This window comes from Hyperolius riggenbachi, chromosome 12 (genome assembly GCF_040937935.1).
Source record: "Hyperolius riggenbachi isolate aHypRig1 chromosome 12, aHypRig1.pri, whole genome shotgun sequence".
Taxonomy (NCBI): Eukaryota; Metazoa; Chordata; class Amphibia; order Anura; family Hyperoliidae; genus Hyperolius; species Hyperolius riggenbachi.
The window spans coordinates 209,817,579-209,840,948 of record NC_090657.1 but is presented as its reverse complement, the minus strand read 5'-3'; the positions used below and the strand labels follow the sequence as shown (position 1 = coordinate 209,840,948).

The following is a 23,370-nucleotide window of genomic DNA, read 5'->3' as shown; positions in this document are numbered from 1 at the left end:
ACTGACACTCTCGCCGCTCCCTCCGCCTCCTCTATGTCGCCGCTCCCCGAGAGTGACAGTGCAGATGTAAACAGCTGGCTAGCGATGTCGCTAGCACTGCGTTTGATTTATGGTGGACAGCAGAGCGCAGGGGGGGTCTGGTGGGAAACAGTATAGCAACAAAGGCTGGGCATTTTATGCAGACCCAGCCTCTGTGTGCTAATAGGATTCTTATAAGCCACCTCGGGTTCTCTTTACAGGACAGCGGAAGTGAGAGGGATATGGAGGCTAGGAGTACACACTATCCTGGAGGAGAGTACTCACCGTTCCGGCAGAGTCTCCAGGCGGAATATGTGAACGGTCTCAGTATTGCTGGACACACACAAGAACTGGCAATCCATACTGAAGGCTAGAGAGCTGATACTGACATACCTGCAACAACAGAGAAGTCTACATCAGCCAATCACATCATTTGTTTTTATAAACGCCCACACACGTAACACTCTAAAGCACAGGTGTCAAACACAAGGCCCGCAGGCCGGATGTGGCCCTCCATGCCATTTTATTTGGCCCTCCAGAGCTTCTAATGTACATCATTGTAAACACTAAAATAACAGCATACTTTCCATCCAGTGGAGCACACCGGTGATAGTGTTTCTGATTGAAACATTGGCCTCAATTCACTAAGCTTATCTCCTGTTTTTAATAACGTTTCTAGAGTTGTTACCATGGTGATAAGGCATGTAGTATTCAGGAAACATTTTACCTCAGGGAAACCTAAAGTTAACTCTTCTGTCTTTAAGTTAACTCTCCAATCCTTAAAATAACTCCAAAGTTAAAGACAGGTTGTTAATTAACTGCGTGTGAAAATAACTACAGAGGAGGTAAATTAATTACAGAGGAGGTAAACTAATTACAGAGGAGGTAAATTAACTACAGAGGAGGTAACCTAAGGAGTGAAGAGATAAGATAACTCTGTCACTGTGTGGAGGTAAGTTTTCTCTTGCCTTATTATCTCCAGCATGATCTTAGTGAATTGAGGCCATTGTCATTTTGAGGGGGGGTGCAGCAACAGCCCAAAGGACCCCTCCCTCCTGGGATCTAAACCTCTAAGCCCCTATGTGGCTTGTAACAGACAAACATACCTTCTACCAAACACCATTTCCTGCACATAGCAGAATAGCGCAGTGTTGCAGTCAGGGGCGTAGCAATAGGCCCTGCAGCCCCTGCGCCCGCGGGGGGGGGCCCGCCCCCCCCCCCCCCTGGGGCCCGTTCGGAGTTTTGTGGGGGCTGGAGGGGTGGCAGCATGAGGGGAAAGCCTTGCCCACAGTCGGCGGGGAGAGGGGTAGTTCCCCCCTCTCCCTCACCTCGGGGCTCTCCCCTCTGTGCTCCCCTCCAGCTCGTAAGTGTGTGGGGCTGTGGTGGGCAGCGGCGGGCAGATACATACCTGCTTCCGTGCGTTCCATCGGAGACTTCTCGCTCTAGCGGCTGACGTCACTTCCGGAAGTGACGTCAGCCGCTAGAGCGAGAAGTCTGCGATGGAACGCACGGAAGCAGGTATGTATCTGCCAGCCGCTCGCTGCCCACCACAGCCCCACACACTTACGAGCTGGAGGGGAGCACAGAGGGGAGAGCCCCGAGGTGAGGGAGAGGGGGGAACTACCCCTCTCCCCGCCGACTGTGGGCAAGGCTTTCCCCTCATGCTGCCACCCCTCCAGCACCCACAAAACTCCGAGCGGGCCCCAGGGGGGGAGGCCCGCTTTGAAAATCTGCAGGGGGGCCCGGTGGGGCCTAGTTACGCCCCTGGTTGCAGTGTAATCTTTACCTGCTCCAGCGATGCATTGTGCTTCTTCTGTTCTTCCTGAAAGGCACACACGCTCTATGCTGCATACCTCCTTCTCCCAATAACGTGTGACTGTCCAGGAAGATCGGAGAAGACCTGAACCAGGTAAATATCAAACTGCTCCACTGCGCTGATCTACAGAAGGGGGAGGAGCAGGCCACCCTATGGTCACTATAGTTATGCCACTTAGTATGAGACTGTTCAATAAACAATTTGGCCCGCTGCTTAGACTATGTTTTAGATTTTGGCCCCTTATGTGGTGGAGTTTAACACCTCTGCCTTAAAGCATCAGCCACATCATAAAGGAACTGGAGAAATGTGCAGGGAACGGAGACAGCTTCAGAGAGCGAAGAAAAGTAAAGTCAGAGGAGACAGGATAAAAAGGAGGAGGCAGGTAAAGAGGTGGATACAAATTTCAGGAGGTGAGGACAGGTCAGCATGGAGGGTCGGGAGATGTAAGGATCATAAAGCATACACGTTAGGGTGGAGTGATGGGTGTATGCAGATCAGGGGGAGTGAGGTGTGAATGCAGATCAGGGGGGAGTAGTGGATGTTCACAGATCACAGGGCAGTATTGGGGATGTACACATGAGGGGGCTCTAGTAGGTGTGTAAAGGTCAGGGTGGAGGAGGGTGTGTGTGCAGATCAGGGTGGAGTAGTGGATGTGTGCAGATCAGGGTGGAGTAGTGGATGTGTGCAGATCAGGGTTGGGTAATGGGTGTGTGCAGATCAGAGTGGAGTAGTGGGTGTGTACAGATCAGGGTGAAGTAATAGGTGTATACAGATCAGAGTGGAGTAGTGGGTGTGTGCAGATCAGGGTGGAGTAGTGGGTGTGTGCAGATCAGAGTGGAGTAGTAGAGGTGTACAGATTAGGGTGGAGTAGTGGGTGTGTGCAGATCAGGGTGGAGTAGTGGGTGTGTGCAGATCAGGGTGGAGTAGTGGGTGTGTGCAGACCAGGGTGGAGTAGTGGGTGTGTACAGATCAGGGTGGAGTAGTGGGTGTGTGCAGATCAGGGTGGAGTAGTGGGTGTGTACAGATTAGGGTGGAGTAGTGGGTGTGTACAGATCGGGGTGGAGTAGTGGGTGTGTGCAGATCAGGGTGGAGTAGTGGGTGTGTGCAGACCAGGGTGTAGTAGTGGGTGTGTACAGATCGGGGTGGAGTAGTGGGTGTGTGCAGATCAGGGTGAAGTAGTGGGTGTGTGCAGATCAGAGTGGAGTAGTAGAGGTGTACAGATTAGGGTGGAGTAGTGGGTGTGTGCAGATCAGGGTGGAGTAGTGGGTGGTGTGTGCAGATCAGAGTGGAGTAGTGGATGTGTGCAGATCAGAGTGGAGTAGTGGGTGTGTGCAGATCGGGGTGGAGTAGTGGGTGTGTGCAGACCAGGGTGGAGTAGTGGATGTGTGCAGATCAGGGGGAGTGAGGTGTGAGTGCAGATCAGGATGGAGTAGTGGATGTGTACAGATCAGAGTGGAGTAGTGGATGTGTACAGATCAGGGGGAGTGAGGTGTGAGTGCAGATCGGGGTGGAGTAGTGGGTGTGTGCAGATCAGAGTGGAGTAGTGGATGTGTGCAGATCAGAGTGGAGTAGTGGGTGTATACAGATCAGGGTGGAGTAGTGGGTGTGTGCAGACCAGGGTGGAGTAGTGGGTGTGTGCAGATCAGGGTGGAGTAGTGGGTGGTGTGTGCAGATCAGAGTGGAGTAGTGGGTGTGTGCAGATCAGGGTGGAGTAGTGGGTGTGTGCAGACCAGGGTGGAGTAGTGGGTGTGTGTAGATCAGGGTGGAGTAGTGGGTGGTGTGTGCAGATCAGGATGAAGTAGTGGGTGTGTGCAGACCAGGGTGTAGTAGTGGGTGTGTACAGATCGGGGTGGAGTAGTGGGTGTGTGCAGATCAGGGTGGAGTAGTGGGTGTGTGCAGACCAGGGTGTAGTAGTGGGTGTGTACAGATCAGGGTGGAGTAGTGGGTGTGTGCAGATCAGGGTGGAGTAGTGGGTGTGTGCAGATCAGGGTGGAGTAGTGGGCGAGTACAGATCAGGATGGAGTAGTGGGTGTGTACAGATCGGGGTGGAGTAGTGGGTGTATACAGATCAGGGTGGAGTAGTGGATGTGTGCAGATCAGGGTGGAGTAGTGGATGTGTGCAGATCAGGGTGGAGTAGTGGGTGTATACAGATCAGGGTGGAGTAGTGGGTGTGTGCAGATCAGGGTGGAGTAGTGGGTGTATACAGATCAGAGTGGAGTAGTGGATGTGTGCAGTTCAGGATGGAGTAGTGGATGTGTGCAGATCAGGGTGGAGTAGTGGGTGTATACAGATCAGGGTGGAGTAGTGGGTGCATACAGATCAGAGTGGAGTAGTGGATGTGTGCAGTTCAGGATGGAGTAGTGGATGTGTGCAGATCAGGGTGGAGTAGTGGATGTGTACAGATCAGGGTAGAGTAGTGGGTGTGTGCAGATCAGGGTGGAGTAGTGGGTGTGTGCAGATCAGGGTGGAGTAGTGGGTGTGTGCAGATCAGGGTGGAGTAGTGGGTGTGTGCAGATCAGGGTGGAGTAGTGGGTGTGTGCAGATCAGGGTGGAGTAGTAGGTGTGTGCAGATCAGGGTGGAGTAGTGGGTGTGTGCAGATCAGGGTGGAGTAGTGGGTGTGTGCAGATCAGGGTGGAGTAGTGGATGTGTGCAGATCAGAGTGGAGTAGTGGATGTGTGCAGATCAGGGTGGAGTAGTGGGTGTGTGCAGATCAGGGTGGAGTAGTGGGTGTGTGCAGATCAGGGTGGAGTAGTGGGTGTGTGCAGATCAGAGTGGAGTAGTGGGTGTGTGCAGACCAGGGTGGAGTAGTGGGTGTGTGCAGATCAGGGTGGAGTAGTGGATGTGTGCAGATCGGGGTGGAGTAGTGGATGTGTGCAGATCAGGGGGAGTGAGGTGTGAGTGCAGATCAGGATGGAGTAGTGGATGTGTGCAGATCAGGGTGGAGTAGTGGATGTGTGCAGATCAGGGTGGAGTAGTGGGTGTATACAGATCAGGGTGGAGTAGTGGGTGTGTGCAGATCAGGGTGAAGTAGTGGGTGTGTGCAGATCAGGGTGGAGTAGTGGGCGAGTACAGATCAGGATGGAGTAGTGGGTGTGTACAGATCAGGGTGGAGTAGTGGGTGTGTGCAGATCGGGGTGGAGTAGTGGGTGTGTGCAGATCAGGGTGGAGTAGTGGGCGAGTACAGATCAGGATGGAGTAGTGGGTGTGTACAGATCGGGGTGGAGTAGTGGATGTGTGCAGATCAGGGTGGAGTAGTGGGTGTATACAGATCAGGATGGAGTAGTGGGTGTGTGCAGATCAAGGTGGACTAGTGGGTGTGTGCAGATCAGGGTGGAGTAGTGGGTGTGTGCAGATCAGGGTGGAGTAGTGGGTGTGTGCAGATCAGGGTGGAGTAGTGGGTGTGTGCAGATCAGGGTGGACTAGTGGGTGTGTGCAGATCAAAGCGGAGTAGTGGATGTGTGCAGATCAGGGTGGAGTAGTGGGTGTGTGCAGTTCAGGGTGGAGTAGTCGGTGTGTGCAGATCAGGGTGGAGTAGTGGGTGTGTGCAGATCAGAGTGGAGTAGTGGATGTGTGCAAATCAGGGTGGAGTAGTGGGTGTATACAGATCAGAGTGGAGTAGTGGATGTGTGCAGTTCAGGATGGAGTAGTGGATGTGTACAGATCAGGGTGGAGTAGTGGGTGTGGGCAGATCAGGGTGGAGTAGTGGATGAGTACAGATCAGGGTGGAGTAGTGGGTGTGTGCAGATCAGGGTGGAGTAGTGGGTGTGTGCAGATCAGGGTGGAGTAGTGGGTGTGTGCAGATCAGGGTGGAGTAGTGGGTGTGTGCAGATCAGAGTGGAGTAGTGGATGTGTGCAGATCAGGGTGGAGTAGTGGGTGTGTGCAGATCAGGGTGGAGTAGTGGGTGTGTGCAGATCAGGGTGGAGTAGTGGGTGTGTGCAGATCAGGGTGGAGTAGTGGATGTGTGCAGATCAGAGTGGAGTAGTGGGTGTGTGCAGACCAGGGTGGAGTAGTGGGTGTGTGCAGATCAGGGTGGAGTAGTGGATGTGTGCAGATCGGGGTGGAGTAGTGGATGTGTGCAGATCGGGGTGGAGTAGTGGATGTGTGCAGATCAGGGGGAGTGAGGTGTGAGTGCAGATCGGGGTGGAGTAGTGGGTGTGTGCAGATCAGGGTGGAGTAGTGGGTGTGTGCAGATCAGGGTGGAGTAGTGGATGTGTGCAGATCAGAGTGGAGTAGTGGGTGTGTGCAGATCAGGGTGGAGTAGTGGGTGTGTGCAGATCAGGGTGGAGTAGTGGATGTGTGCAGATCAGGGTGGAGTAGTGGTTGTATACAGATCAGGGTGGAGTAGTGGGTGTGTGCAGATCAGGGTGAAGTAGTGGGTGTGTGCAGATCAGGGTGGAGTAGTGGGTGTGTGCAGACCAGGGTGGAGTAGTGGGCGAGTACAGATCAGGATGGAGTAGTGGGTGTGTACAGATCGGGGTGGAGTAGTGGGTGTGTGCAGATCAGGGTGGAGTAGTGGGTGTGTGCAGATCAGGGTGAAGTAGTGGGTGTGTGCAGATCAGGGTGGAGTAGTGGGTGTGTGCAGACCAGGGTGGAGTAGTGGGCGAGTGCAGATCAGGATGGAGTAGTGGATGTGTGCAGATCAGGGTGGAGTAGTGGATGTGTGCAGATCAGGGTGGAGTAGTGGGTGTATACAGATCAGGGTGGAGTAGTGGGTGTGTGCAGATCAGGGTGAAGTAGTGGGTGTGTGCAGATCAGGGTGGAGTAGTGGGTGTGTGCAGACCAGGGTGGAGTAGTGGGCGAGTACAGATCAGGATGGAGTAGTGGGTGTGTACAGATCGGGGTGGAGTAGTGGGTGTGTGCAGATCAGGGTGGAGTAGTGGGTGTGTGCAGATCAGGGTGGAGTAGTGGGCGAGTACAGATCAGGATGGAGTAGTGGGTGTGTACAGATCGGGGTGGAGTAGTGGATGTGTGCAGATCAGGGTGGAGTAGTGGGTGTATACAGATCAGGATGGAGTAGTGGGTGTGTGCAGATCAAGGTGGACTAGTGGGTGTGTGCAGATCAGGGTGGAGTAGTGGGTGTGTGCAGATCAGGGTGGAGTAGTGGGTGTGTGCAGATCAGGGTGGAGTAGTGGGTGTGTGCAGATCAGGGTGGACTAGTGGGTGTGTGCAGATCAAAGTGGAGTAGTGGATGTGTGCAGATCAGGGTGGAGTAGTGGGTGTGTGCAGTTCAGGGTGGAGTAGTCGGTGTGTGCAGATCAGGGTGGAGTAGTGGATGTGTGCAGATCAGGGGGAGTGAGGTGTGAGTGCAGATCGGGGTGGAGTAGTGGGTGTGTGCAGATCAGGGTGGAGTAGTGGATGTGTGCAGATCAGAGTGGAGTAGTGGGTGTGTGCAGATCAGGGGGAGTGAGGTGTGAGTGCAGATCAGGATGGAGTAGTGGATGTGTGCAGATCAGGGTGGAGTAGTGGATGTGTGCAGATCAGGGTGGAGTAGTGGGTGTATACAGATCAGGGTGGAGTAGTGGGTGTGTGCAGATCAGGGTGAAGTAGTGGGTGTGTGCAGATCAGGGTGGAGTAGTGGGTGTGTGCAGACCAGGGTGGAGTAGTGGGTGTGTGCAGACCAGGGTGGAGTAGTGGGCGAGTACAGATCAGGATGGAGTAGTGGGTGTGTACAGATCGGGGTGGAGTAGTGGGTGTGTGCAGATCGGGGTGGAGTAGTGGGTGTGTGCAGATCAGGGTGGAGTAGTGGGCGAGTACAGATCAGGATGGAGTAGTGGGTGTGTACAGATCGGGGTGGAGTAGTGGATGTGTGCAGATCAGGGTGGAGTAGTGGGTGTATACAGATCAGGATGGAGTAGTGGGTGTGTGCAGATCAAGGTGGACTAGTGGGTGTGTGCAGATCAGGGTGGAGTAGTGGGTGTGTGCAGATCAGGGTGGAGTAGTGGGTGTGTGCAGATCAGGGTGGAGTAGTAGGTGTGTGCAGATCAGTGTGGACTAGTGGGTGTGTGCAGATCAAAGTGGAGTAGTGGATGTGTGCAGATCAGGGTGGAGTAGTGGGTGTGTGCAGATCAGGGTGGAGTAGTGGGTGTGTGCAGATCAGGGTGGAGTAGTGGGTGTGTGCAGATCAGAGTGGAGTAGTGGATGTGTGCAGATCAGGGTGGAGTAGTGGGTGTGTGCAGATCAGGGTGGAGTAGTGGGTGTGTGCAGATCAGGGTGGAGTAGTGGGTGTGTGCAGATCAGGGTGGAGTAGTGGATGTGTGCAGATCAGAGTGGAGTAGTGGGTGTGTGCAGACCAGGGTGGAGTAGTGGGTGTGTGCAGATCAGGGTGGAGTAGTGGATGTGTGCAGATCGGGGTGGAGTAGTGGATGTGTGCAGATCGGGGTGGAGTAGTGGATGTGTGCAGATCAGGGGGAGTGAGGTGTGAGTGCAGATCGGGGTGGAGTAGTGGGTGTGTGCAGATCAGGGTGGAGTAGTGGGTGTGTGCAGATCAGGGTGGAGTAGTGGATGTGTGCAGATCAGAGTGGAGTAGTGGGTGTGTGCAGATCAGGGTGGAGTAGTGGATGTGTGCAGATCAGGGTGGAGTAGTGGGTGTATACAGATCAGGGTGGAGTAGTGGGTGTGTGCAGATCAGGGTGAAGTAGTGGGTGTGTGCAGATCAGGGTGGAGTAGTGGGTGTGTGCAGACCAGGGTGGAGTAGTGGGCGAGTACAGATCAGGATGGAGTAGTGGGTGTGTACAGATCGGGGTGGAGTAGTGGGTGTGTGCAGATCGGGGTGGAGTAGTGGGTGTGTGCAGATCAGGGTGAAGTAGTGGGTGTGTGCAGATCAGGGTGGAGTAGTGGGTGTGTGCAGACCAGAGTGGAGTAGTGGGCGAGTGCAGATCAGGATGGAGTAGTGGGCGAGTGCAGATCAGGGTGGAGTAGTGGATGTGTGCAGATCAGGGTGGAGTAGTGGGTGTATACAGATCAGGGTGGAGTAGTGGGTGTGTGCAGATCAGGGTGAAGTAGTGGGTGTGTGCAGATCAGGGTGGAGTAGTGGGTGTGTGCAGACCAGGGTGGAGTAGTGGGCGAGTACAGATCAGGATGGAGTAGTGGGTGTGTACAGATCGGGGTGGAGTAGTGGGTGTGTGCAGATCAGGGTGGAGTAGTGGGTGTGTGCAGATCAGGGTGGAGTAGTGGGCGAGTACAGATCAGGATGGAGTAGTGGGTGTGTACAGATCGGGGTGGAGTAGTGGATGTGTGCAGATCAGGGTGGAGTAGTGGGTGTATACAGATCAGGATGGAGTAGTGGGTGTGTGCAGATCAAGGTGGACTAGTGGGTGTGTGCAGATCAGGGTGGAGTAGTGGGTGTGTGCAGATCAGGGTGGAGTAGTGGGTGTGTGCAGATCAGGGTGGAGTAGTGGGTGTGTGCAGATCAGGGTGGACTAGTGGGTGTGTGCAGATCAAAGTGGAGTAGTGGATGTGTGCAGATCAGGGTGGAGTAGTGGGTGTGTGCAGTTCAGGGTGGAGTAGTCGGTGTGTGCAGATCAGGGTGGAGTAGTGGATGTGTGCAGATCAGGGGGAGTGAGGTGTGAGTGCAGATCGGGGTGGAGTAGTGGGTGTGTGCAGATAAGGGTGGAGTAGTGGGTGTGTGCAGATCAGGGTGGAGTAGTGGATGTGTGCAGATCAGAGTGGAGTAGTGGGTGTGTGCAGATCAGGGGGAGTGAGGTGTGAGTGCAGATCAGGATGGAGTAGTGGATGTGTGCAGATCAGGGTGGAGTAGTGGATGTGTGCAGATCAGGGTGGAGTAGTGGGTGTATACAGATCAGGGTGGAGTAGTGGGTGTGTGCAGATCAGGGTGAAGTAGTGGGTGTGTGCAGATCAGGGTGGAGTAGTGGGTGTGTGCAGACCAGGGTGGAGTAGTGGGCGAGTACAGATCAGGATGGAGTAGTGGGTGTGTACAGATCGGGGTGGAGTAGTGGGTGTGTGCAGATCGGGGTGGAGTAGTGGGTGTGTGCAGATCAGGGTGGAGTAGTGGGCGAGTACAGATCAGGATGGAGTAGTGGGTGTGTACAGATCGGGGTGGAGTAGTGGATGTGTGCAGATCAGGGTGGAGTAGTGGGTGTATACAGATCAGGATGGAGTAGTGGGTGTGTGCAGATCAAGGTGGACTAATGGGTGTGTGCAGATCAGGGTGGAGTAGTGGGTGTGTGAAGATCAGGGTGGAGTAGTGGGTGTGTGCAGATCAGGGTGGAGTAGTGGGTGTGTGCAGATCAGGGTGGACTAGTGGGTGTGTGCAGATCAAAGCGGAGTAGTGGATGTGTGCAGATCAGGGTGGAGTAGTGGGTGTGTGCAGTTCAGGGTGGAGTAGTCGGTGTGTGCAGATCAGGGTGGAGTAGTGGGTGTGTGCAGATCAGAGTGGAGTAGTGGATGTGTGCAAATCAGGGTGGAGTAGTGGGTGTATACAGATCAGAGTGGAGTAGTGGATGTGTGCAGTTCAGGATGGAGTAGTGGATGTGTACAGATCAGGGTGGAGTAGTGGGTGTGGGCAGATCAGGGTGGAGTAGTGGATGAGTACAGATCAGGGTGGAGTAGTGGGTGTGTGCAGATCAGGGTGGAGTAGTGGGTGTGTGCAGATCAGGGTGGAGTAGTGGGTGTGTGCAGATCAGGGTGGAGTAGTGGGTGTGTGCAGATCAGAGTGGAGTAGTGGATGTGTGCAGATCAGGGTGGAGTAGTGGGTGTGTGCAGATCAGGGTGGAGTAGTGGGTGTGTGCAGATCAGGGTGGAGTAGTGGGTGTGTGCAGATCAGGGTGGAGTAGTGGATGTGTGCAGATCAGAGTGGAGTAGTGGGTGTGTGCAGACCAGGGTGGAGTAGTGGGTGTGTGCAGATCAGGGTGGAGTAGTGGATGTGTGCAGATCGGGGTGGAGTAGTGGATGTGTGCAGATCGGGGTGGAGTAGTGGATGTGTGCAGATCAGGGGGAGTGAGGTGTGAGTGCAGATCGGGGTGGAGTAGTGGGTGTGTGCAGATCAGGGTGGAGTAGTGGGTGTGTGCAGATCAGGGTGGAGTAGTGGATGTGTGCAGATCAGAGTGGAGTAGTGGGTGTGTGCAGATCAGGGTGGAGTAGTGGGTGTGTGCAGATCAGGGTGGAGTAGTGGATGTGTGCAGATCAGGGTGGAGTAGTGGTTGTATACAGATCAGGGTGGAGTAGTGGGTGTGTGCAGATCAGGGTGAAGTAGTGGGTGTGTGCAGATCAGGGTGGAGTAGTGGGTGTGTGCAGACCAGGGTGGAGTAGTGGGCGAGTACAGATCAGGATGGAGTAGTGGGTGTGTACAGATCGGGGTGGAGTAGTGGGTGTGTGCAGATCAGGGTGGAGTAGTGGGTGTGTGCAGATCAGGGTGAAGTAGTGGGTGTGTGCAGATCAGGGTGGAGTAGTGGGTGTGTGCAGACCAGGGTGGAGTAGTGGGCGAGTGCAGATCAGGATGGAGTAGTGGATGTGTGCAGATCAGGGTGGAGTAGTGGATGTGTGCAGATCAGGGTGGAGTAGTGGGTGTATACAGATCAGGGTGGAGTAGTGGGTGTGTGCAGATCAGGGTGAAGTAGTGGGTGTGTGCAGATCAGGGTGGAGTAGTGGGTGTGTGCAGACCAGGGTGGAGTAGTGGGCGAGTACAGATCAGGATGGAGTAGTGGGTGTGTACAGATCGGGGTGGAGTAGTGGGTGTGTGCAGATCAGGGTGGAGTAGTGGGTGTGTGCAGATCAGGGTGGAGTAGTGGGCGAGTACAGATCAGGATGGAGTAGTGGGTGTGTACAGATCGGGGTGGAGTAGTGGATGTGTGCAGATCAGGGTGGAGTAGTGGGTGTATACAGATCAGGATGGAGTAGTGGGTGTGTGCAGATCAAGGTGGACTAGTGGGTGTGTGCAGATCAGGGTGGAGTAGTGGGTGTGTGCAGATCAGGGTGGAGTAGTGGGTGTGTGCAGATCAGGGTGGAGTAGTGGGTGTGTGCAGATCAGGGTGGACTAGTGGGTGTGTGCAGATCAAAGTGGAGTAGTGGATGTGTGCAGATCAGGGTGGAGTAGTGGGTGTGTGCAGTTCAGGGTGGAGTAGTCGGTGTGTTCAGATCAGGGTGGAGTAGTGGGTGTGTGCAGATCAGAGTGGAGTAGTGGATGTGTGCAGATCAGGGTGGAGTAGTGGGTGTGTGCAGATCAGGGTGGAGTAGTAGATGTGTGCAAATCAGGGTGGAGTAGTGGGTGTATACAGATCAGAGTGGAGTAGTGGATGTGTGCAAATCAGGGTGGAGTAGTGGGTGTATACAGATCAGAGTGGAGTAGTGGATCTGTGCAGTTCAGGATGGAGTAGTGGATGTGTACAGATCAGGGTGGAGTAGTGGGTGTGGGCAGATCAGGGGGTAGTAGTGGATGAGTACAGATCAGGGTGGAGTAGTGGATGTGTGCAGATCAGAGTGGAGTAGTGGGTGTGTGCAGATCAGGGTGGAGTAGTGGATGTGTGCAGATCAGGGTGGAGTAGTGGGTGTATACAGATCAGGGTGGAGTAGTGGGTGTGTGCAGATCAGGGTGAAGTAGTGGGTGTGTGCAGATCAGGGTGGAGTAGTGGGTGTGTGCAGACCAGGGTGGAGTAGTGGGCGAGTACAGATCAGGATGGAGTAGTGGGTGTGTACAGATCGGGGTGGAGTAGTGGGTGTGTGCAGATCAGGGTGGAGTAGTGGGTGTGTGCAGATCAGGGTGAAGTAGTGGGTGTGTGCAGATCAGGGTGGAGTAGTGGGTGTGTGCAGACCAGGGTGGAGTAGTGGGCGAGTGCAGATCAGGATGGAGTAGTGGATGTGTGCAGATCAGGGTGGAGTAGTGGATGTGTGCAGATCAGGGTGGAGTAGTGGGTGTATACAGATCAGGGTGGAGTAGTGGGTGTGTGCAGATCAGGGTGAAGTAGTGGGTGTGTGCAGATCAGGGTGGAGTAGTGGGTGTGTGCAGACCAGGGTGGAGTAGTGGGCGAGTACAGATCAGGATGGAGTAGTGGGTGTGTACAGATCGGGGTGGAGTAGTGGGTGTGTGCAGATCAGGGTGGAGTAGTGGGTGTGTGCAGATCAGGGTGGAGTAGTGGGCGAGTACAGATCAGGATGGAGTAGTGGGTGTGTACAGATCGGGGTGGAGTAGTGGATGTGTGCAGATCAGGGTGGAGTAGTGGGTGTATACAGATCAGGATGGAGTAGTGGGTGTGTGCAGATCAGGGTGGAGTAGTGGGTGTGTGCAGATCAGGGTGGACTAGTGGGTGTGTGCAGATCAAAGTGGAGTAGTGGATGTGTGCAGATCAGGGTGGAGTAGTGGGTGTGTGCAGTTCAGGGTGGAGTAGTCGGTGTGTGCAGATCAGGGTGGAGTAGTGGATGTGTGCAGATCAGGGGGAGTGAGGTGTGAGTGCAGATCGGGGTGGAGTAGTGGGTGTGTGCAGATCAGGGTGGAGTAGTGGGTGTGTGCAGATCAGGGTGGAGTAGTGGATGTGTGCAGATCAGAGTGGAGTAGTGGGTGTGTGCAGATCAGGGGGAGTGAGGTGTGAGTGCAGATCAGGATGGAGTAGTGGATGTGTGCAGATCAGGGTGGAGTAGTGGATGTGTGCAGATCAGGGTGGAGTAGTGGGTGTATACAGATCAGGGTGGAGTAGTGGGTGTGTGCAGATCAGGGTGAAGTAGTGGGTGTGTGCAGATCAGGGTGGAGTAGTGGGTGTGTGCAGACCAGGGTGGAGTAGTGGGCGAGTACAGATCAGGATGGAGTAGTGGGTGTGTACAGATCGGGGTGGAGTAGTGGGTGTGTGCAGATCGGGGTGGAGTAGTGGGTGTGTGCAGATCAGGGTGGAGTAGTGGGCGAGTACAGATCAGGATGGAGTAGTGGGTGTGTACAGATCGGGGTGGAGTAGTGGATGTGTGCAGATCAGGGTGGAGTAGTGGGTGTATACAGATCAGGATGGAGTAGTGGGTGTGTGCAGATCAAGGTGGACTAGTGGGTGTGTGCAGATCAGGGTGGAGTAGTGGGTGTGTGAAGATCAGGGTGGAGTAGTGGGTGTGTGCAGATCAGGGTGGAGTAGTGGGTGTGTGCAGATCAGGGTGGACTAGTGGGTGTGTGCAGATCAAAGTGGAGTAGTGGATGTGTGCAGATCAGGGTGGAGTAGTGGGTGTGTGCAGTTCAGGGTGGAGTAGTCGGTGTGTGCAGATCAGGGTGGAGTAGTGGGTGTGTGCAGATCAGAGTGGAGTAGTGGATGTGTGCAAATCAGGGTGGAGTAGTGGGTGTATACAGATCAGAGTGGAGTAGTGGATGTGTGCAGTTCAGGATGGAGTAGTGGATGTGTACAGATCAGGGTGGAGTAGTGGGTGTGGGCAGATCAGGGTGGAGTAGTGGATGAGTACAGATCAGGGTGGAGTAGTGGGTGTGTGCAGATCAGGGTGGAGTAGTGGGTGTGTGCAGATCAGGGTGGAGTAGTGGGTGTGTGCAGATCAGGGTGGAGTAGTGGGTGTGTGCAGATCAGAGTGGAGTAGTGGGTGTGTGCAGATCAGGGTGGAGTAGTGGGTGTTTGCAGATCAGGGTGGAGTAGTGGGTGTGTGCAGATCAGGGTGGAGTAGTGGGTGTGTGCAGATCAGGGTGGAGTAGTGGATGTGTGCAGATCAGAGTGGAGTAGTGGGTGTGTGCAGACCAGGGTGGAGTAGTGGGTGTGTGCAGATCAGGGTGGAGTAGTGGATGTGTGCAGATCGGGGTGGAGTAGTGGATGTGTGCAGATCGGGGTGGAGTAGTGGATGTGTGCAGATCAGGGGGAGTGAGGTGTGAGTGCAGATCGGGGTGGAGTAGTGGGTGTGTGCAGATCAGGGTGGAGTAGTGGGTGTGTGCAGATCAGGGTGGAGTAGTGGATGTGTGCAGATCAGAGTGGAGTAGTGGGTGTGTGCAGATCAGGGTGGAGTAGTGGATGTGTGCAGATCAGGGTGGAGTAGTGGGTGTATACAGATCAGGGTGGAGTAGTGGGTGTGTGCAGATCAGGGTGAAGTAGTGGGTGTGTGCAGATCAGGGTGGAGTAGTGGGTGTGTGCAGACCAGGGTGGAGTAGTGGGCGAGTACAGATCAGGATGGAGTAGTGGGTGTGTACAGATCGGGGTGGAGTAGTGGGTGTGTGCAGATCAGGGTGGAGTAGTGGGTGTGTGCAGATCAGGGTGGAGTAGTGGGCGAGTACAGATCAGGATGGAGTAGTGGGTGTGTACAGATCGGGGTGGAGTAGTGGATGTGTGCAGATCAGGGTGGAGTAGTGGGTGTATACAGATCAGGATGGAGTAGTGGGTGTGTGCAGATCAAGGTGGACTAGTGGGTGTGTGCAGATCAGGGTGGAGTAGTGGGTGTGTGCAGATCAAAGTGGAGTAGTGGATGTGTGCAGATCAGGGTGGAGTAGTGGGTGTGTGCAGTTCAGGGTGGAGTAGTCGGTGTGTGCAGATCAGGGTGGAGTAGTGGGTGTGTGCAGATCAGAGTGGAGTAGTGGATGTGTGCAGATCAGGGTGGAGTAGTGGGTGTGTGCAGATCAGGGTGGAGTAGTAGATGTGTGCAAATCAGGGTGGAGTAGTGGGTGTATACAGATCAGAGTGGAGTAGTGGATGTGTGCAAATCAGGGTGGAGTAGTGGGTGTATACAGATCAGAGTGGAGTAGTGGATGTGTACAGATCAGGGTGGAGTAGTGGGTGTGGGCAGATCAGGGGGTAGTAGTGGATGAGTACAGATCAGGGTGGAGTAGTGGGTGTGTGCAGATCAGGGTGGAGTAGTGGGTGTGTGCAGATCAGGGTGGAGTAGTGGGTGTGTGCAGATCAGGGTGGAGTAGTGGGTGTGTGCAGATCAGGGTGGAGTAGTGGGTGTGTGCAGATCAGGGTGGAGTAGTGGATGTGTGCAGATCAGGGTGGAGTAGTGGGTGTGTGCAGATCAGGGTGGAGTAGTGGGTGTGTGCAGATCAGGGTGGAGTAGTGGGTGTGTGCAGATCAGGGTGGAGTAGTGGGTGTGTGCAGATCAGGGTGGAGTAGTGGGTGTGTGCAGATCAGGGTGGAGTAGTGGATGTGTGCAGATCAGAGTGGAGTAGTGGGTGTGTGCAGATCAGGGTGGAGTAGTGGGTGTGTGCAGATCAGGGTGGAGTAGTGGGTGTGTGCAGATCAGGGTGGAGTAGTGGGTGTGTGCAGATCAGGGTGGAGTAGTGGATGTGTGCAGATCAGAGTGGAGTAGTGGGTGTGTGCAGATCAGGGTGTAGTGGGTGTGTGCAGTTCAGGGTGGAGTAGTGGGTGTGTGCAGATCAGGGTGGAGTAGTGGGTGTGTGCAGATCAGGGTGGAGTAGTGGGTGTGTGCAGATCAGGGTGGAGTAGTGGATGTGTGCAGATCAGAGTGGAGTAGTGGATGTGTGCAGATCAGGGTGGAGTAGTGGGTGTGTGCAGATCAGGGTGGAGTAGTGGATGCGTGCAGAGTGGACAGAGCAGAGGGGAGTAAAGGGTAAGTGCAGATCAGGATGGGGTATAGCAGGTTCTCTGACCTCTTCATTCCTCTGCGGAACTCGTACAGCTTCTGTCCATCGGGGATGGAGAAGACGCGTATCACTGTGCCCTGTAAGAGGAATCTTTCTATTAGTGCTACCATAGAGTGAGGCAGTGTAATGTGGGAGGTGCACTAGTCTCACCTTCTCAGAAGCGCTGGCCAGTTTGGTCCCAGAGGGGCTGAAGGCGATGGCAGCAAGAGGACTGTCATGGGCAGGAATAGAGCATTCCATTTTCTGCAAGGAAAAGCAGCAGCAAATAACTTTCCTGCAATGGGGGATAATATGGAGAATATGGAGAATAGACCATATGGAAGGCAAGGTATGGACAAATGATCAATTAGTGGAGGGACCAGTAGAAGAAATCACATGGGGAGGAACATGGAGACGATCACATTGGAGGAAGATTTGCAGAAGCTATTGTACAAGTGATCACATGGGGCAGGGTAAGCAGTAATGACCACATGGGTGGTAGCATATGGAAAAGTGATTGCATGGAATGTGATCACATAAAAGGAGGGACATAGAGAAGAGATCACATGGGAGGCAGAACAGCCACCAGTTCATCCCTATCTCTACTCACTATAGATCCACTTTAAATTAAAGCAAATCTGTAGTGAAAACAAAAAGTCACATACTCACCTGTGGAGAGGGAAGGCTCTGGATCCTACAGTGCGTTTCCGACCCTCTCAGGGTGTCCTGGTTCCAGCGCTGTCCACTGTTCAAATCTGTCGCCTCCGGGAGTACACAGAAGCACTCGGGCCACCCTTGGAAGTACTCGGGCTGCCCTTGGAAGCAATCGCATCCCCGAGTGCTTCTGAAGATGGGCGGCTCCGTACTGCGCAAGTGCGCATGCTCACTAATGCACATACCAATGCTGTGACAAGTCCTCTGCAGTATGGGGGTCTCATGACCAACACCAGGAAAAATCAGCTGGTGTAGTGGTCTTAATAGAGCAGCAGGCAACTATTATGCAGCAAGGTACCTTGCTGTGTTCTGCAGAAGTATAGGAGATGATGGGAGCCATAGGCGTATCTGAGTAATATGGCGCCTATTTTTCACATGTAGATACAGCGTTTGGAGAGTGGCACTCCCTATCATACAGTCTGCAGTTGCAAGTGAAAAATGATGACAGGCAAATAAATATTTCTCTCACCCTTCCTCCGATATCCCTTGATGTAACTTGCTTAGACGTGTGCACATCGGTTCACCATCATGAAGAGGAAACTACCATTATGACCAGGAAGAAAAAGGGAAAAAGACATCCGGGCACCTTCCGTCTTCAATTTTTATTGCAAAGTGATCTCATCATTTCGGGTTACATACCACTGATGCGTACAACTGGTGGTTAGTTTGGTGGTAGTGAGTTGGAGGTGGGGGTGCCGGGCATCAGTTGGGGCTTGCGATGGCAGTTTCGCGTCTTGCTAGACGCTTGGTCACGCTGCAAGCGTCTAGCAAGACGCGAAACAGCCGTCATGTCTTTTTCCCTTTTTCTTCCTGGTCATAATATGGCGCCTATGGCAAACAATGAAATTGCACCCCCCCCCCCCCCCCCCCAGCACTCTTCCCCTGTATTAATAAACAATTAAAAAAGCAGGGTGCTTTGCAGGGCTGGGTGCTTTGCTTTGCTGGGCACTTTGCTTTACAGGACTGGGCCTTTGCTCTGCTGGGCGCTTTGCATGGCTTAGGGGTTTGCTGGGCGCTTTGCATGGCTGGGGGCTGCCTGCGCTACTTACAGGCCTCAGGTCAGGGGGACCAGAGAGGTGGAAAGAGGCAAAGCAGCGTGCACAGTACCCGCCCGGACCCATACACTTTACACACAGAAGTGATTAACGAAGTGTTCGCATCCTGCGGGTCACATGTGCACTGCTCTGCCTCTCTCCGCCTCTCCGGTCCGGTCGCCCTGATCTGAGGTTTGAGTAGTGCAGGCAGCGGGTGGCAGGCATGGCGCCCATGCCATGAGCCATGCCTGCACATCTCCACATACTCGTCTGATGGGAGCCCAGGCTTCACAGTGTTAGAAATCATACAGACTTTCAGGATGCAATCCATAAAGAGGTGCTCTGTGTTCAGTAGGGTTACTACGGTAGCCTTACTGAACACTATGCAGACATCACTTACCAGCACATTGGCATCACACACTGCGATTTCACCACTTGTACTGCTTCCAGGATACGCCAGGTAGGAGTTGGAATGGTTAATGGAAAGCGCGCAGAGACCTGTAGGGTGGAGGTGGAACAGTCACTGAAAATTATAAGACTGAGTAGGCTCATTCCTGACATCTCACAACACCCTTCTATCGCCTAAACACACAATGTTTTAAAGGAAATAAATATGGCCGCCTCCATATCCCTCTCACTACAGGTTCCCTTTAAAATTAAGTAAATGCTACATACAGAAAATTTACTGTATTTTTTGGACTATAAGACTCACTTTTTCTCCCCCAAAAGTGGGGGAAATAAAGTCACATCATCTTATAGTCCAAATGCAGGGAGTTCCTGATTTGTGCCCATGCAGAGGAGGACACAAAGGAGTACAGAGGTGGACACAGGTGGACACATGAGGGACAGAGTAGAACACAGGGAGACACAAGAGGTACAAAGGGGGCATAATCCACAAGATGCCCCTTCACCATGGATGCACCAAGTTTAGCATATATTTTCCCCCTGGTTTTTGTCCTCTAAACCTAACTGCATCTTATGGTCAGGAGCGTCTTATAGTCCGAAAAATATGGTAGTTTGAGTAGTAGCAGCAGGTTGGCACTACAGTGTATAGCAAGACGGTTGTTCAGGCAAGGGTGGCTTATATGTACTTCCTCTCTTAGTTGGTTAGCGTAGGGTGCTCTAGTGTACATAGAGCTGCAACATGTCAAAAGAAGTAGAAAATCCAGGCACTGCTACAAAACACTGCCTTTATTCAAACCTTGCTGTTACACCCAGCACCCACCGCTACCACTTGTGCCACCTCTCCATCTACCGGTATGTTTATTTTTTATCCAGCTTATGGACATTGCACTTTTGCACTTACCATGTAACAGCAAGTTTTGAATAAAGGCAGTGTTTTGTAGCAGTGCCAGCATCTTCTACTTCTTTTGACATGATACAGAAAATGTAGTATGCAATTGTCTAGGCCTACTTTACATGGGTGCGTTCCCAGTGTTTAAATGCTGAATTTGTTGGTCCTTAAAACTTTCTTGCCTAAAATTTTCATTCGTCCAAAGTGTGACGGTACACACAAGTCATTTTAAGGTGTTACTTTTAAAGGGAACCTGTACTGAGTAAAATTATTTAAAATAAACACATGAGGTAACTTCCAATGAACATTACATAGTTACCTTGCCATCAGTTCCTCTCAGAAGCTCACTATTTTCTTCTGACAATAATCCCTTCCAGTTCTGACAATATTTTGTCAGAACTGAAATATATCAGTTGCTCTCAGTTACAGCAGAGAGGAGAAATGATGTGTCCATGTTTCCCTATGGCTCAAGTGGGCAATGTTACAGTTTAACACTGTGCTGACCAGGAAGCTGTTATGGTGTAATGGCAATTTTCAAAATGGAGGAAGGAAAATTCTCTTGATCCCAGTGGACAAACAGGATGCGGAAAAGGAGAAAGAGATTGAGGAGTAGACTATGCAGGAGGTAAGTATGACTTGTGTATGTTTATTTTGACGTTTAATTTTAAGTTCAGGTTTTTTTTAAGGGCATTCATGTGACTGCAAGAAGCACTATTCAGGCACTGGTGAAAAACAAGAAATATACGCAGCCATAACCAACTTCCATGACTGACAATAGAAATCAGTGCAGGCAGTTTTGACGTTTCTCCCAGAATTCAGTGCATTAGGGATTAATGCATGTTTTTATTTCCCCGGTAAAACACTTGGAACACACAAACAAATGCTGTATGCATTCTTGCATGCATTATGAGAAAGGTCTATGTAACTAAGCCAAACTGTAATGCCACTGCTAAGACTGGCATCCCTGGAGATGTCTGAGGGCTGACAGCTCCCTCTAGAGGGCATAGCAGGGCATTGGGTACAATTCTTATAAACACCATGTTCATCTAGGGATGTTACTGTATCTTATTGCCTATGGTGTCCTCATGTTTCAAAGGTTTTTTACAACTCTGGACTGCTAAGGCCCTATTCACATTAGCAAACGCGGACGGCCGTGCATTCGGAACGCAACGCGTACTAAAGCACGCCATCCGCGTTTGTATGCGTTGCATGGCTGATCCCATTCACTGAAGTAAATGGGTCAGCCACGCATTTCTGGAAAAAATGTGTGCAGCATGCGTTCCTGGACCGCACTGGTCCGGAACGCATGCAGTGTGAACATCAGACAGTGCACTCTATGCACTGTCTGATGTCGTGCGTGTCGGTCTCCTGCACGCGTTCCCGAAATGCGGATGGAAACGCCAGCAGTGTGAACGGGGCCGAAGAGCTCAATGGACGATAACGTATCTTTTTTTTTCTTTGCTGCAGCCAGAAATCTGAAGGTGGCCACACGCGATACAATAAAATGATCTGATATTACAGCAATTCAATAAAAACGATCGTATCTCCCGAAAAAATCGAAAGCTTTTTTTTCATTCGACTGAAAAATCTGATCGGATTTCCAGCTTTTTTCGATTTATATCTATCCGGAATGCCAGATATTTATCTTCATTTTTTTTTAAAGATTGTATGGTGTGTGTTAGATTGTCAATTTATTAACTAGTTCGGCCTATCTGGACGAGCTTTCTCGTCCAGATAGGCACTGCATCTTTCCCTGCGTGGTGCGCGCGCACCCGCCGACCGACCCCCGATCGGTGAATGGGAATATAATTCCCATTCACCGATCTAACCTCCCCGCAGAAATACCGACGCTTTCTCTCCAGAGAGCGCGGTATTTCTGCCCCCAGGAAACAACAACTCTGATTTTTAGTACCTGGATGCGAGATCGTTCGCATCCAGGAATTTTTTCACTGTGGCCATCTTGTGGCCAAATAGTAAACTGCATCCACATACATTTTTAATTAAAGAAAAATATTATTTTACATGTAAAATAAACAGTTTCCCTCCCACACCAAAAATTACCCACATACATTTGAAAAAAAAAATTAAAAAAAAAAAAAAACAACAACATAAATAGTTACCTAAGGGTCTGAACTTTTTAAATATGCATGTCAAGAGAGTATGTTATTATATTATTTAAAATTATAAGCTTATAAATAGTGATGAACGCAAATTGAAAAAATGCACCTTTATTTCTAAATGAAATATCGGCACCATAAATTGTGATAGGGACATCATTTAAACGGTGTAATAACCGGGACAGATGGGCAAACAGGGGCGTCGCTAGCCCTGTTTTAGGGGGGCACGTGCCCCCAATCTTTCCTGGGGTGCCACGGATCTCCCGGCTGCCGCTGCCCCCTCTGTCAGCGGCTCCCTCCAGCCGCCGCGTCTCAGACCTCAGGATCAGGCGGCGAGCCGGCGACCAATCGTGCGGGCGCTAGGACCCAGCGCCCGCACTGATATGCGGAAGTGACATCACTTCCGCATATCGAGCGGGTGCGTCCAGCGCCCGCTCGTACATCTGGTCGGGTCGCCGCTGATCCTGAGGTCTGCTGAGAGGTAGGGGGGGGGGGGAGCGGCGGCGGCTAGAGAGGGGGCCTCCCTGTCACTCACTCACTAAAGGGGCTCCCTGGCACTCACTCACTCCCTAAAGGGGCTCCCTGGCACTCACTCCCTAAAGGGGCTCCCTGGCACTCACTCACTCCCTAAAGGGGCTCCCTGTCACTCACTCCCTAAAGGGGCTACCTGTCACTCACTCACTCCCTAAAGGGGCTACCTGTCACTCACTCACTCCCTAAAGGGGCTCCCTGTCACTCACTCACTCCCTAAAGGGGCTCCCTGTCACTCACTCACTCCCTAAAGGGGCTCCCTGTCACTCACTCACTCCCTAAAGGGGCTCCCTGGCACGCACTCACTCCCTAAAGGGGCTCCCTGTCACTCACTCACTCCCTAAAGGGGCTCCCTGTCACTCACTCACTCCCTAAAGGGGCTCCCTGTCACTCACTCACTCCCTAAAGGGGCTCCCTGTCACTCACTCACTCCCTAAAGGGGCTCCCTGGCACGCACTCACTCCCTAAAGGGGCTCCCTGGCACTCACTCACTCCCTAAAGGGGCTCCCTGTCACTCACTCACTCCCTAAAGGGGCTCCCTGTCACTCACTCACTCCCTAAAGGGGCTCCCTGTCACTCACTCACTCCCTAAAGGGGCTCCCTGTCACTCACTCACTCCCTAAAGGGGCTCCCTGTCACTCACTCACTCCCTAAAGGGGCTCCACTGGCACTCACTCACTCCCTAAAGGGGCTCCCCTGGCACTCACTCACTCCCTAAAGGGGCTCCCCTGGCACTCACTCACTCCCTAAAGGGGCTCCCCTGGCACTCACTCACTCCCTAAAGGGGCTCCCCTGGCACTCACTCACTCCCTAAAGGGGCTCCCCTGGCACGCACCCACTCCCTAAAGGGGCTCCCTGGCACGCACCCACTCCCTAAAGGGGCTCCCTGGCACGCACCCACTCCCTAAAGGGGCTCCCTGTCACTCACTCACTCCCTAAAGGGGCTCCCTGTCACTCACTCACTCCCTAAAGGGGCTCCCTGTCACTCACTCACTCCCTAAAGGGGCTCCCTGTCACTCACTCACTCCCTAAAGGGGCTCCCTGTCACTCACTCACTCCCTAAAGGGGCTCCCTGTCACGCACTCACTCCCTAAAGGGGCTCCCTGTCACTCACTCACTCCCTAAAGGGGCTCCCTGTCACTCACTCACTCCCTAAAGGGGCTCCCTGTCACTCACTCACTCCCTAAAGGGGCTCCCTGGCACGCACTCACTCCCTAAAGGGGCTCCCTGTCACTCACTCACTCCCTAAAGGGGCTCCCTGTCACTCACTCACTCCCTAAAGGGGCTCCCTGTCACTCACTCACTCCCTAAAGGGGCTCCCTGTCACTCACTCACTCCCTAAAGGGGCT

General features: G+C 52.8%; 1 protein-coding gene across 5 annotated transcripts in view; it reads right to left on the bottom strand.

The window, feature by feature from the left end:
* Positions 1 to 23,370, bottom strand: part of LOC137541112 (WD repeat domain phosphoinositide-interacting protein 1-like) — a 66,896-nt gene that overhangs the window by 15,203 nt on the left and 28,323 nt on the right. For all 5 annotated transcript variants that reach the window (XR_011025083.1, XM_068262258.1, XM_068262257.1 and 2 more), the window contains exons 5-8: positions 18,480 to 18,577; positions 16,503 to 16,595; positions 16,359 to 16,429; positions 304 to 411 (exon numbers count right to left, since the gene is read on the bottom strand). Coding sequence is in view for 4 of the 5 variants with exons in the window: in XM_068262258.1 (XP_068118359.1) it covers positions 304 to 411; positions 16,359 to 16,429; positions 16,503 to 16,595; positions 18,480 to 18,577 (370 nt within the window). In the remaining variant the exon portion in view is untranslated. The remainder of the gene's footprint in view (positions 1 to 303; positions 412 to 16,358; positions 16,430 to 16,502; positions 16,596 to 18,479; positions 18,578 to 23,370) is intronic.